General features: G+C 44.6%; 1 protein-coding gene across 2 annotated transcripts in view; it reads left to right on the top strand.

Annotated features, from left to right (window-relative positions):
- Positions 1 to 15,741, top strand: part of piwil2 (piwi-like RNA-mediated gene silencing 2) — a 121,621-nt gene that overhangs the window by 2,985 nt on the left and 102,895 nt on the right. For both annotated transcript variants that reach the window (XM_063057220.1, XM_063057219.1), the window contains exons 2-4: positions 1,756 to 1,958; positions 7,758 to 7,866; positions 12,763 to 12,889. In XM_063057220.1, the coding sequence (XP_062913290.1) occupies positions 1,764 to 1,958; positions 7,758 to 7,866; positions 12,763 to 12,889 (431 nt within the window). In that variant the 5' untranslated portion in view covers positions 1,756 to 1,763. The remainder of the gene's footprint in view (positions 1 to 1,755; positions 1,959 to 7,757; positions 7,867 to 12,762; positions 12,890 to 15,741) is intronic.

Raw genomic sequence — 15,741 nt, 5'->3', positions numbered from 1 at the left:
TGAATTAGTCAGAGCATTACACAAATCAGAATATGGTTATTTGTTGGGTTAAAAACTTATTGAAGGATGGAATTTGAAACATAGAAAACCTACAGCACAATACAGGCCCTTGGGCCCACAATTCTGTGACGAACGTGTACTTACTTTAGAAATTGCCTAGGGTTATCTATAGCCCTCTATTTTTCTAAGTTCCATGTACCTATCCAGGAGTCTCTTAAAAGACCCTATCGTATCCACCTCCACCACCGTCACCAGCAGCCCGTTCCAAACTCTCACAACTCTCTGTGTTTATATAAAAAAAAAACACGTACCCCTGACATCTCCTCTGTACCTGCTTCCAAGCACCTTAAATCTGTGCCCTCTCATGTCAGCCATTTTAGCCCTGGGAGAAAGCCTCTGACTATCCACATGATCAATGCCTCTCATCATCTTATACACTTCTATCAGGTCACTTCTTATCCTCTGTCGCTCCAAGGAGAAAAGGCCAAATTCACTCAACCTATTCTCGTAAGGTATGCTTCCCAATCCAGGCAACTGTCTGTCTAGGTACCATATCTGATGTGGACGTTGGTGACCATGGTGATCTATCCCTCGTTCTTTGGATGACTTCCATTTCCTCGATGTGTAGCCACCTGGTTAGGCTTTTGATGTACATAAGCTGAGGTCTTCCTCTAGGTTTGCTCCCCGTGATCTTTCCAGAGTATGAGTTTTTCCAGTTCATCTTTCCGCATGATGTGTCCTAGGCATCTGAGTTGTCTTTCTCTTATTGTTGGTATGAGTGATCGAACTGCTTGGGCTCTTCTGAGAACTTCTTCATTTGATGTGTGTGTGGTCCATGATATTTTTAACATTCTCCTGTAGAACTATAATTCTGCTGCTTCTAGTCTCATTTCCATTGTTGGGGAAATGGTCCAGCATTCACTTCCATAATAACTGGTACTAATAACTGACTCAGAAACAAAACTTCAAGAACTACTCAGTATAGTGGCAGCAGAAAGTAATCGCAGAGGCCTCTCAATCAACACCAAGAAGACAGAAAGCATGGTCATCTCCAGAAAAACACATCCCACGATGTATGATCAAGATCGGAAATACAAACATCAAACAAGTCAACAAATTCAGATATCTTGGCAGCCTAATAACAAATCATGGCAGGTGCGATGCAGATATCAAATACAGAATAACAATGGCGAAAGAAGCTTCGCAAAAGATGAAGACCATATTAACAGACAGGAAGATGAGCGTGTACACTAAAAACAGAATACTGCAGTGCTACATTTATTCTATCCAGGCAACATCCTTGTAAATATCCTGTGCACCCTTTCTATAGTTTCCACATCCTAAACGCTCGAATGCTGCAGTATCAGCTTTTAATTTGTTTCAGGATATCATTGGGATTTGTTGTCCTTTTTGAACAAGGGTCTTTTGTTGTCACAATTTTGGGAAGATAGGCTCTCTCAGGTTAGTGTCTCATCTGCAGTAAGGCCAGCCCAGCAAAGCAAAGCTCCACTGTTACTGAGCCAAGGACAGGGCTACCAAGGCACACTATTATGGAGCTGTGCTGGGAGTGTCAACCTGGATTTTGAGTAGGAATCTCTTGATTGGGACTTGAATTTGTGATGGAGATGTGAATACTATCTGCTGTGTAACTGCCAGAATGGGTTATTAAATGTGGCTCGGGAATTGGTATTTTACACAAACCAAACGCTTGAATGCTAGAGTGTGAGCTTTTATCGATGATGTTTTGTTTTGCAGGTAGCTAGATGTCTGAGTGGACCAGATTCCCTGTCGGGGATGGCCCGCCTCGTCCAACGACTGACCCGCATTCTCCTGAATTTGGAGCGGAGGTAGCACGAGGGAGAGCACGTCCCGGCGCGAGACCTCAGAGATCTCAGTTATCAGGAGCTACTGTACAACAATCTGCGGAACTTGCACCATATCCATCGCTGATTTTCCAGGTACAGGTACAATCCTTGGTAAATCGGAAGGCAATGCACCATAGATCTGTTGCTTAGAAATATAAATGCTTTGGAAAATTTGGGCATAATTTTAAGGTGATTGAAGGAAAGTATAGTGGAGATGTCTGAAGTTTTTCTACATAGAGAGCAGTGGATATGTGGAATGTTCTGCTGGAGGTGATGGTAGAGGCAGATACATTAGGGACATGTAAGAAACTGCGATGGACCCACGGATGATAGGAAAATGGGGGGGCATGTCAGTGGGAAGAGTTAGATTGATCTTGGAGTAGGTTAGAAGGTTGGCAAAACATTGTGAGCTGAACAGTCTGTACTGTGTTATATGTTATGGTGACCCCTGTTTCCATCCGGGGGTCAGTGTGGACATGGTAGAGGATCACAAATACCTGGGGATACGAATTGACAATAAACTGGACTGGTCAAAGAACACTGAGGCTGTCTACAAGAAGGGTCAGAGCCGTCTCTATTTCCTGAGGAGACTGAGGTCCTTTAACATGTGCCGGACGATGCTGAGGATGTTCTATGAGTCTGTGGTGGCCAGTGCTATCATGTTTGCTGTTGTGTGCTGGGGCAGCAGGCTGAGGGTAGCAGACACCAACAGAATCAACAAACTCATTCGTAAGGCCAGTGATGTTGTAGGGATGGAACTGGACTCTCTGACGGTGGTGTCTGTAAAGAGGATGCTGTCCAAGTTGTATGCCATCTTGGACTGTCTCCCATCCACTACATAATGTACTGGGTGGGCACAGGAGTACATTCAGCCAGAGACTCATTCCACCGAGATGCAGCACAGAGCGTCATAGGAAGTCATTCCTGCCTGTGGCCATCAAACTTTACAACTCCTCCCTTGGAGGATCAGAGACCCTGAGCCAATAGGCTGGTCGTGGACTTATTTCCTGGCATAATTTACATATTACTATTTAACTATTTATGGTTTTATTACTATTTATTATTTATGGTGCAACTGTAACGAAAACCAATTTCCCCCGGGATCAGTAAAGTATGACTATGTTATAGAATTGAATAAGGAGCATCTGTTTTCTGCCTTCATTCATCTTGGACGTAGCATTTCAAAAACGTAGGTATTACAGTATATAATATACTCTATTATATATACACTATTACAACTTGGGGTGGAGATGCACCTCTACCAAATGAGATCTAAGGTGCTCCTTCTCTCCACTAGCCTGCAGGTCACCCTTGGGCAAGGTGTAGCACCTTCTTAGCCCCTCAGTTAGGGTTACATGGAGTCGTGGGAGCAGATGGTGGATGGTCGTATGAGCAGCCCCTGATTATCACAAGTCCTGGTTATGTGACCACTGACGCCAGGCAGACAATCGCTGAAGAGTGTTGATTATAGCTGGGGTCACCCGTCTTGTAAAGACACTGCCCAGCAGAAGGCAGGAGCAAACCACGCCTGTAGAAAAATTTGCCAAGAACAACCATGGTCACGACACAGCACTTTGATTACAACCTGGGGAGTTCCGGAGTTCAATTCTGGCGCCGTCTGTAGGAGTTTGTATGTTCCCCCCATGACCCACATGGTTTTCCTCTGGGTGCTCTGGTCCCTCCGGGTCCCACAGTCCAAAGACATACCAGTTAGTGGGTTATTTGGTCATTGTAGACTGTCCTGTGATTAGGCTCTGGTTAAATAGGTGGGTTGCTCAGCCCTGAATCTCATTGGGCTGAAAGGGCCTGTTCTGCGCTGTATCTCTAGTTAAAATAAATTAATCTGTTAAAAGATGAAGGTGCACGGAATTATCACCAGAGCTGTACAGTTGTGGCCACACAGTAATAACAATGCAGAATAAAGTGTAAAAGATATTGGAAAGTGCAGTGCATCATTTCCCTTTCTAAAGTCAATGACCAGCTTCGTTGTTGACATTGAGGGAAGGTTGTCATGACACAATGTCACTGAGCTCTCTATCTCCTTGCTGTACTCTGACTCATCATTATTTCAGATGTGGCCCACTACAGTGATATTGTTTGTAGATGGAGTTCAAGCAGAATTTAGCCACACAGTCATGGGTGTACAGGGAGCAGCGTAGGGGGCTGAGGACACAATCTTATGGAGCATCAGTGTTTAGAATAATTGCTGCGTCTCCTTACTGATTGCAAGAAGTCAAGTATCCAGTGCAGAGACAGACATTGACTCCCAGGGTCTGGAGTTTGTTGATGAGTTTGCTTGTGTAGCCTCCCTGGCCACCCTCAAGGTCGCTCGGCTCGCTGTCGTCTAGGGAAACAGCCCTCGGCCCCGGCAAACTGGGTAATTAGTTTGTGTGGATGCTGTGTGAGGTACCCCACCCCGCCCAAATAACAGACAATACACCAGATACGATTGAATGATTTACAGTTTATAGATATTACTGGAACTATATAATTAATAGAGAATAAAATATAAAAGGAAAATAAAAGGTGCCACACTTATCAAAGTTCAATCTCTTCGTGCACAAAGCAGCTGGAGCTCAAGACCCTTCTTCACCCTGTGACCCTTCGGACCACCTCGACTGGCTGCCTGGGAAGAACAACGGTGGTTGACCAAATGCTCCACATGAGTCCGTCTTCGCTCCACATGAGTCTGTCTTACTCCTCGCCGAACGCCCCGCTCGGGGTCTGATCCCGTTAGCAGACTCACAGCGCCTGGTTCATCCACTGTCCCTCTCTCCTGCCTTCTGCCTCAAAACCCCGCGCATACAGTATCTTCAAATACACCAAAAACATAACAGCTATTCCAATTGGTTCGTAACGTCTTATCAGTAACATGATTCAACAAACTGCTAGCGCGAAGGACTTTCTCAGTGTTTAACATAACAAAGAAGCATTCCCAAGTATAACATAACAAAGAAGCCATTTTAATTAGCCTACTCAGTAACATAAAAAACGAAACCCCCTTACACTTGGAATTAACGTATTGAAGGCTGAACTGTAGTGTGATGTAGGTGTCTTTACTGTCAAGATGCTCCAGAGGTGAGTGTCAGGCCAGAGAGATGGCTGAACCGTAGACCTGTTTCGGTGGTAGGTGAATTGCAATAGGCTGAGGTTACATGTGTTAAAAACATGATTAAACCTTGCAGTGCTGCAAGTTTTGGTTCTACAAGTATGTAATCAGTTCTTTAGAAAGTTTGTTGTATCTGCTTCTCCTGTCCATTCGGTAAATCATTGTAAACTGGATTGCACTATATGAAGGGGGGGGTGGGGAGGGAAATCAGTGCATTTACCTCCAACCTTTGTTAACCTCCATGCAGATTCCAGATGAATTCTTCAATAAGTTGTCTCCCTCAAAACACAAGTGTGGCCACACTGGAAATGCTTGCTTTGGTCCCCAAGCTGCTTCTACTGCCATTTCCCTTTGCTCTTTTGGCATTTCAGGCTCCGAGTCTGTGCTGAATTGTAATTGCTTTCATTGGCCACTGACATGACCTCTGTTTATGATAGGAAAATGGAGGGCAGTGTGGGAGAGATGAGTTAAATCAGTCTTGGAGTAGATTTAAAGGTCAGCTCAACATTGTGGGCAGAAGAGCCTGTACTGTAATGTGAGCCTGTACTGTAATGTTCCATGACATACGAGGTCTGCATCTGCCCAACTACCCACCCAGCGTGATTATATGCACACGGACTACCCCTGTCTACACCCTTCTAGAAAACTGGGGAAACTATTGGCAGAACTCCACTTGTATAATGCTGTTGGAATTGGTTTATTATTCTCATTTATACTGAGATACGGTGAGCAGCTTGTCCTGCATGCTGTTCATACAGATCAAATCATTTCACAGTGTATTGAGCTAAAACAGGTCTGATACAACAGATGCAGAATGAGGTGCAATAGCTACAAAGGAAGTGAGGTGCAGGTAAACAGTAAGGTGCAAGATTATAACAAGGTAAGTTGTGAGATCAAAAGTCCGATTTATTGTACTATGGAACTATTTATAAACTGCTGTGTTGAAGCCTTCTGTACGTACTTCCAGGTTTTTAATTATGCTGGGTGCTTTGGTGAGGCAGTGACAAGCAGTATAGAAGTTTTGGATTTGGGTCTGGTGACATTGGTCCAGAGGCTGTTCAGAAGTCAAGGAGGAGACACAAAGCTTATTCGTTGCAGCCATTTATTAAATGTAGCAAATGAAAAGAGCAAACAAGATGAAGTCATCGTCAACATAATCAGACCAGAAATAAAAGCATTGATAACATAGAATTGAATGAAATAGCCAGGTTTGAAGTGGCAGGATGCCTGCTGCAGTGAAACTGAGAAGCTTTAGAAAATGCAGAATTATCTATACTAGAATTATTGGAAAATTCACTGAACAACTACACATATATAGGTGACTATGAACATTTTCAGGACGCATAACAAACGACATGAAATATAACAATTTTACTCCCTGATCCAACAGAGACGTGGTGTGTCCATCTCTGTTGGGTGCTACTCAAAGGAATGATCGTGCTTTACAGTATATGTTGTCTATTATACACTCGTGGGCTGCCCCCAGTGCATCCTTAGCTTGTGTTGGTTATTAATGCAAATGATGCACTTAATTCTGTGTTTTGGTGCACATGGGATAAATAAATGAATCTGAGCTTGTGATCCAGAGATGTTTTTGCAGATGATATATTGTAATCAAGGTCTCATTTGCCCTCATTGGTGGAATTAATTTCAAAGTTCAAAGTAAATTTATTATCGAAGTACGTATATGTTACTGTCGTGGCCAAACCAAACCAAAACGATTGTTGCTGCCGGCGACCCTGCAGATTTGTTATACCTGCATGACATGCCCTCACTCCAATAATGATTGCTCCGAAGGTTGAAGAGATATTTTCGATTCCTTATTAGCAATGAGCAAATGCACATCTTGAGGTGATGATAGTGACGTGCACCCAAGTGTTAGCTCAGCGCTATTGAGTGGTCAGCAAAAGATACAACCTCTGCCAGTCCCCAGCTACTGCAAACTGCCACGAACAAAGAACAAATGCATAACTTACTCCCTTCACTTTTGCCACACCCCACTCGTGTGACTAGTTACCATAAGAAACATAATAAGCAGATGGAGAATAGATGCATGGCTCCTACAGTTAGCATATCTTACCCAGAGATTTGTTTTCTTGCAGCTATTTACAGAAAATAAAGAAATACACTAGAATTTATGTAAAGCTATAAATAACAAAGACTGACAAAAACTAATGTGCGAAAAAAAGACAAATCATGTAAATGATGAAAAATAATGCTGAGAACATAAGTTGTAGAGTCCTTGAAAGTGAATCTGTAGACCATGGAATCAGTTTATTGTTGAGGTGAGCAATCTACAATGTTTCAGGAGCCTGAGGATTGCAGGACATAACTATTCCTGAACCTGTTAGTGTAGTCCTAGGCTCCTGTGCCTCCTGCCTGATGGTAGTGAGAAGAGAGTATGGCCTGGGTGACTGGGGCCCCTGATGGATGCTTGTGATAGTGCACCTTGTAAATGTGCTCAATGATAGGAGGCCTTTGCCTGTGATAGACTGGGCTGTATCCATTACTTTTTTTTCAACAGACTGGACTAAAATTGATTATTTGCTCATAATGATGCAAAGGGATTCAATAAGTCTTTTTGTTTGGTAGTGTAAAGTATGGTATAGACCAGTGGTTCCCAACCTTTTTTATGTTGTGGACCAATATCATTGAGCGAGTAGTTCATGGACCTGAGGTTGGGGACCTCTGGTATAGACTAATGTGGTATGGCAGCCCAGCGTTTCAGAAAGATGCCTCAGGAATGCTATTTTTTCCCCCTAATTCTCTGCTTGTTTCCACAGCCACTGGGTCGTTCGGGAAAACTGCTGCAAAATCTCGGTTCACTGCCACAGTTTGAAGCTTACAACCGAGGAGATCACCTCAGTCAGAGACCCTCAGCTCCACTCTTGGGTAAGAACCTGCTGCCAGGATTGGGGTGATGTCCTAGCAGTTGTCACCTCTCCAGTGTAAACCATTCCCCAGTCCAGTAGCAAATGACAGCAGCATCTTTCACACAGATCCACTGAGTTTCTGCATCAAGCAGGCCACTCAGCTCAACTACCCTATGCTGGTGTTAATGCTGCAGGTTGGCACCATCCCAACACACACTCACCGTTTCAGGAGCTGCTTCTTTCCCTCCCCATCAGACTTCCGAAAGAAACATAAATGCTACCTCATTATTTTTGGCCTTTTTGCACTACTTATTCTTTTAATATATATACGTTGTAATTTATAATATATTTCATGTATTGCACTGCACTGCTCTGCTGCTACGAAACAACAAATTTCACAACACGTCAGTGATACCTGATTCTGAGTTCAGAAAAAATCAAATACTTTCTCCTCTGCATGAATTAAGTTATTGACCTTTCCAAGGGTAGTGAGTCTGGCCAAACCCATGGTCTAATAAATGCATTGAGAGGCTTCATTGTGAAGAGAGCACAGGCAAATGGGAATGGAGAGGTCAAAGTTTCAAAAAAGTTTGATTACACGTAAGTCAGTAGACATCATCATCATTATGTGCCATGTCGTGTGACGTGGGCAAACACAGTCTACCCACGACAATGATTGTTCTTGGCAAATTTTTCCACAGAAGTGGTTTGCCATTGCCGCCATCTGGGCAGTGTATTTACAACACTCACAACACACTGGAGGAACTCAGCAGGTCGGGCAGCATCCGTTGGAAACGATCAGTCAACATTTTGGACCGGAACCCTTCGTCAGGATTGAAGAGGGAAGGGACAGAGGCCCTATAACGAAGGTGGGGGGAGGGTGGGAAGGAGAAGGCTGGTAGGTTCCAGGTGGAAAACCAGTAAGGGGAAAGATAAAGGGGCGGGGGAGGGGAAGCAGGGAGGTGATAGGCAGGAAAGGTGAAGAAGGAATAGGGGAAAACACAATGGGTAGTAGAAGGAGGCAGAACCATGAGGGAGGTGATAGGCAGCTGGGGGAGGGGGCAGAGTGACATAGGGATAGGGGAAGGGAGGGGGAGGGAATTACCGGAAGTTGGAGAATTCTATGTTCATACCAAGGGGCTGGAGACTACCTAGACTGTATATGAGGTGTTGCACCTCCAACCTGAGTTTAGCCTCATCATGGCAGTAGAGGAGGCCATGTATGGACATATCTGAATGGGAGTGGGAAGCAGAGTTGAAGTGGGTGGCTACTGGGAGATTCTGCAGACTGGGGGACCGCTTCGTCGAGCACCTCCGCTCCGTCTGCCACAGCAGACAGGATCTCCCGTTGGCCACCCACTTCAAGTCTTCTTCCCACTCCAATTCAGATATGTCCATACATGGCCTCCTCTACTGCCATGATGAGGCTAAACTCAGGTTGGAAGAGCAACACCTCATATACCGCCTAGGTAGTCTCCAGCCCCTTGGTATGAACATTGAATTCTCCAACTTCCGGTAATTTCCTCCCCTTCCCCTCCCCTATCCCTATTTCACTCTGCCCCCTCCCCCAGCTGCCTACTACCTCCCTAATGGTTCCGCCTCCTTCTACTACCCATTGTGTTTTCCCTTATTCCTTCTTCACCTTTCCTGCCTATCCCCTCCCTGCTTCCCCTCCCCCACCCCTTTATCTTTCCCCTTACTGGTTTTTCACCTGGTACCTACCAGCCTTCTTTCCACCCTCCCCCCACCTTCTTTATATGGCCTCTGCCCCTTCCCTCTTCAGTTCTGACGAAGGGTTCCGGCCCGAAACGTTGACTGATCGTTTCCGCGGATGCTGCCCGACCTGCTGAGTTCCTCCAGCGTGTTGTGAGTGTTGCTTTGACCCCAGCATCTGCAAAGTATTCAGTGTATTTGCAAGGTGGGTGACCCCAGCCATTATCAATACTCTTCAGATTGTTTACCTGGCGTGGTGCTTGCATAACCAGGACTTGTGATACATACCAGCTGCTCCCATGGCTTCGTGTGACCCTGATCAGGAGGCTAAGCAGGTATAACACCTTGCCTGAGGGTGACCTACAAGCTAGCAGAGAGGCGTATATCCGCCCTGCCACCCAGTATAGGTAGCACAGTTATAAGGAATGCAAAATATCAATGCAGCTCACTGGTACACTCACTGCTAAAGAAACGGCAAAGTTGCCAAACGATGTCCCATTTGAGGCATGGGGAGGAAAAATAAAAGTCACACGTACACTGAGCTGGAGCTGGTGAGAAGATGCAGGAAATCGATGTTGAAGATTCTGGATGGTAATCAATGGGTTATGGATCCTGGAAGTGAATTAATTTTTTTCAGTGTTGTCAGCATCCAAATGAACAAAGTACATTGCTTGTGCCTTAAGAATAGTGGAAAGGTTTTTTCTGTCATAAGGCGAGTCATCCACTATCTGTTGTAGCTATCCAGCTAAGCTTCCAGGATGTTAATGGTGGGTGACAGTGATTCCAGGGGTATTACAGTGTCTGTAATGTTTATAACTGTTTCATTCTTGTTTGCTGCCTACCTCAGACATGGGTTATTACTGATAGTTCTCATTTACAAAGATAATCTTGTGGAGAGGGAGATAATCCTGTGAGAAAGGCAAGACTAAAATGCCACTGTTACTGTAAATGGCCATCGAACCCATGCCCACTTGGAGCATTTACAACTGTAAGTCAGAGGGATGGCAGTCTCTTTATTTCCTTCAGATTCTGCTTGGCTCACAGCAGTGGATTGATTCACCTTGCCGTTCAATGTGGCTTCCGATCAAAACCTTATTCTGAAATCTCAGACTCACATCCTGAATCAGTTTACTTCTAACTCTAATTCTGGTTATGACTCTTGGATCAGCTGGCTTCCTCTTAAGCCATACTGCATGTGTGAATACTGCCTCAAATTAGCACATCATTGATGTTTAAAGGTGCCAGAAACATGGTGACATTTCTCAAAGCCTTATCTGGCTTATTCTTAGAGGCTTACTTAAGCAATGGAACAAATTAGCTACCCTCCAATCATCCAGCACCTCACCGGTGGCTAGGGATGTTTTGACTATCTCTGCTAGGGGCTCCTGCAATTTCTGCACTTGCCTCCCACAAGATCCAAGGAACACTTTGTCTGGTCCTGGGGACTTAACCACCCTAATATGCCTCAAGATAGCAAAGGCCTCCTCTGTAATCTGTATAGGCTCCATGACCTCACTACTGCTTTGCCTCGCCTCTACAGATTCTGTCTGTCTCCCAATTAAATATAGATGCAAAATTATCAATTTAATATCCCCCCCCCCCCGCCCAATCCAGGCATAGATTACAGCTCTCATCTTCCAGAGGACCGGTTTTGTCCTTTGCTATCCCTTTAGTATATCTGAACAAGCCCAAAAGATTTTCCTTCACCTTGTCTGCTAGAGCAACCATGTGTCTTTTTAGCTCTCCTGATTTCTTTAATTGTTCTTTTGCATTTCTTGTACTCCAAGTACCTGATTTGTTCATGCCTGCCTGTACCTCCTATACACCTTCCTCTTTTTGTTAACCAGAGACTCAGCATCTCTTGAATACCAAGGTTCCCTAAACCTGTTACCCTTGCCTTTTATTCTGGCAGGAACAAACAAAGTCAATACTCTTAAAGTTTCACTCCTGAAGGCTCCCCATTTACTAAGTACACCTTTGCCAGAAAACAACCTGTCCTAATCCACACTTGCCAGATTCTTTCTGATACCATCAAGATTGTCCTTTCTCCAAAATAGTCTCAACCCAAGGAATAGACCAATCTTTTTACGTAATTACTTTGAATCTAATGGTATTATGATCACAAGATGAAAAGTGTTCCCCTACACTAACTTCTACTACCAGCCCTGACTCGTCTCCTATTAGGAGATCCAGTATCTCACTTTCTTAGTTGGGTCCTGTGTATTGATAAAGGAAACTTTCCTGAGCACATTTGAACTCTTTCCCATGCAGCCCTTTTACAGTGTGGAAGTCCCAGTCAATAAATTGAAAGTTAAAATTACTGACTTTCATAACATTGATTCTTGCAACAGACTGTGATCTTTCTACAAATTTGCTCTTCTAAATCCTGCCAAGTGTTGGGTGGTGTATAATATATTTCCATTAATGTGGTCATACCACATTATTCTTATTCCTCAGTTCTACTCCATACACCTGACTAGACGAGCTCTCTAGTCTATCCTGACTGAGCACTGCTGTGACATTTTCCATGACTGGTAATGCCACCTCTCTCCTTTAATCCCTTCCACTCTATCACATCCCAATACAATTGTTACTCTGGATCCAATGCAGCACAAAAAACACTAAGCTGAAGAATACAATAATTTTAAAAAACACAAATATCAATAATAACAGTATATGTACATTATACGTCCATAAAGTGACACTAGGCACAGGAGTGTCTGTACATAAGGTGACTGACAAGGAATGATAAAGTAGTGGTGGTTGGAGGTGTGGAGCAGTGGGTTAGAGGGCGGAAGTGTTGCTCAGCCTCACTGCTTGGTGAAAGTAACTGTTTTTTGAGTCTGGTGGTCCTGGTGCAGATGCTTTGTGGACTCCCTGATGGGAGTGGGACAAACAGTCCATGAGCAGGGTGGGTGGGGTCTTTCATGATGTTACTGGCCTTTCCTGCACCTTTCAGTATGGCGGGTATACCCACCTTGATGGTGGATAGGCTGGTGCCAGTGGTGTGTTGGGTGACCTTTCTTTTAGACATCACTCCCCTGGGGGGTGGGGTGGTATGATCACTCATCTTGTCTATGCCCCTCATAATTTTGTATACATATATCAGAGAATTATGAATGATACTACCCCTATTTAATGCAGTCATGTTATTTTTACACAGTAATGTGATACTGAGTTATAATTCCTTTCCACCTCACAGGCAGAGGGATCTTAAGCAGAGAAATCTCCAGCGCCCTGTTCGGAAGAGTTAGATATGAAGTAGAACCAGCAGCTGGCGATGCCTTTCCATCGAGAGCAAAACCGCTCTGGAGCCCTGAACAAGGCAGGTAGGGAAAGAAGAATGTGACCGACTATTTGTTGTTATTCACCTGCCATTGAAGTGTGCGCTGCTGAGAACTGCAGTGAGTTAGCAGCTCCAGCTGAGACAGTTCTTACACTGCAAAACAATTGAGAGATGTCGGTCAAGTGAAGGTTTATTTTTACTCAACCGTACCCAAGTATACAGCTAAACAAAACACCGTTCCTCTAAGACCAAGGTGCAAAATGCGGTATAGTTGCATGCAGTGCGCAGCTAAGGTCCAATACATACAGTCACAAAACAGTATCAACACAAGTTAGTATTGGAGTGACGGAGGATGAGAGGTGACCTGATAGAGGCGTATAAGGTGATGAGAGGCATTGATCGTCTTGATAGTCAGAGGCTTTTTCCCAGGGCTGAAATGGTTGCCACAAGAGGACACAGGTTTGAGGTGCTGGGGAGTAGGTACAGAGGAGATGTCAAGGGTAAATTTTTTGCACAGAGTGTGGTGAGTGTGTGGAATGGGCTGCCAGCAACGGTGGTGGAGGTGGATACGATAGGGTCTTTTAAGAGACTTTTAGATAGGTACATGGAGCTTAGTAAATTAGAGGGCTATAGGTAAGCCTAGTAATTTCTCATGTTTGGCACAACTTTGTGGGCCGAAGGGCCTGTACTGTGCTGTAGGTTTTCTATGTTTCTAAGTCTGTGAGTGGTATGGCCCGAAGATTGACAGGTTGACTTGGAGCACGAAGTTCCTTTTGTGGGCTTTGCTGGTGGGGGACATCGGTATTAATCAGTTAAATCAAAGTAAATTTATTATCAAGGCACATGTATATCACCGTGTACCACTCTGAAACTCATTTTCTTACGACATTTACAGGAAAATAATGGAACAGAATTTATGAAAAACTATGCATAAAGACTGACAACCTATGTGCAAAAGATGATAAACCGTGCAAATAAAAATTAATAGAACATGAATGGTAGAGTCCTTGAAAGTGAGTCCATGGGTTGTAGATTCAGTTCACAGTTAACTGAGTGAACTGGTTCATGAGCCTGATGATTGTAGGGTAATAACTGTCCTTGAACCTGGTGGTGTGTGACCTAAGGCTCCTGTACCACCTCCCTGATAGTAGTGAGATGGCCTGGATGGTGGGGGTCCTTAATGATGGATGCTGCTTTCTTGAGGCATTGCTCCTTGTAGATGCACTCAGTGGTGGCGGTGGGGGGGGGGGGGGGCTTTCCCTGTGATGGACTGGGCTGTGTCCACCAGTTTGTGCAGCCTTTTCCGTTCCTGGGCGTTAGTGTTTCCATACCAGGCCATGATGCAACCAGTCAGGATACTGTCCACTCTGCACCTGTAGAAGTTTGTCAAAGTTTTGGGTGACATGCTGAACCTACGCAAACTTCTAAGAAAGCAGTCTTCTTTGTGATGGCACATGCAGGCTGGTCCCACGTCAGATCCTTTGATATAATGATATCAAGGAATTTAGAGTTACTGGCCCACTACACCTCCGATCCTGTAAAGAAGATTGGCTCATGGACCATGGGGTTTTTCCTCCTGAAGTTGATACCAGAGTTATAGTTCCACAGCAGGTACCATCTCATTTGATCTTCACCCAACCCTGGAACATTTGAATTTATTTCCACCCCACAATGTGAGGGAGTAAAAAATCTTTGCATTATGACTCCGTCGCAATGCACAGACATGTGAATTTGTAAGTCCTATGGCTTGTAGAAAGAAGCTGTCCCTTAGCCTGTTGGTCCTGGCTTTAATGCTGCGGTACCATTTGCCAGAGGGAAGCAGCTGAAGCAGCTTGTAGTAGGAGTGACTGGTGCCCCCGGTGACCTTCCAGGCCTTTCTGCACCTGCTGCTGTAAATGTCCTCAATGGAGAGAAGTTCATGGCCACAGAATGCACTGGGCTGTCCTTATCACTCTGTGCAGTGCTCAGTGATCAAGGTTGGTGCGGTTCCCATACCAGTTGGTGATACAGCCAGTCAGGATGCTCTCAATGGTGCCCCTGTAGAAGGTGTTGAGAATTTAGGAGCCTATGTCGACCTACTTCAGTTGTGTGAGGTGGAAGCAAAGATGCATACATCAGGATGCCCTTTATCGACTACAGCTCAGCATTCAATACTATCCCTCAAAACTAATCAATAAACTTTATGACTTTTTCCTCAATACCTCATTCTGCAATTGGATGCTCGATTTCCTCACTTGCAGATCCCAGTCAGTTCAGATTGGCAACAGCATTTTGTCCACGATCTCCATCAGCATAGGCGCACCACAAGGCTGTGTTCTTAGCTCCCCGCTCTACTCACTTGACACTTCTGACTGTGTGGTGAAGCACAGCTCCAACGCCTTATTCAACATCACCATTGTCATGTGACAAATCAGTATATGGGAGAGAGATTGAAAATCTGGCTGAGTGGTGCTACAATAACCTCTTACTCAACAACACAAAAAGTGCTGGAGGAATACAGCAGGCCAAGCAGCATCTATGGAAAAGAGTGAACAGTTGACATTTTGGACCAAGACTCTTCATCAGGATCTCCTATTCAATGTCAGCAAGACCAAGGAGCTGATTATTGACTTCAGGAGGAGAAAACCAGAGGTCCATGAGCCAGTCCTCATCAGAGATGGAGAGGGTCAGCAACTTTAAGCTCCTTGGTATTATTTCGAAGGACTTGTCCTGGACCCAGCACAAGTGCAATTACGAAGAAAGCACAGCAGCGCCTCTAATTCCTCGCAAGATTGCGGAGGTTCAGCATAACATTCAGAACTTTGACAAACCTCAATAGATGTGTAGCAGCAAGTATATTGGTTGCTTCATGGCCTGGTCAATGACTGAGGAGATTGCTGAGCCTCTGACAATGAT

The sequence above is a fragment of the Mobula hypostoma genome, chromosome 8 (genome assembly GCF_963921235.1).
Source record: "Mobula hypostoma chromosome 8, sMobHyp1.1, whole genome shotgun sequence".
NCBI classification, from domain to species: Eukaryota; Metazoa; Chordata; class Chondrichthyes; order Myliobatiformes; family Myliobatidae; genus Mobula; species Mobula hypostoma.
The sequence above is the reverse complement of the archived record's forward strand: the minus strand, read 5'-3'. Positions and strand labels throughout refer to the sequence as shown.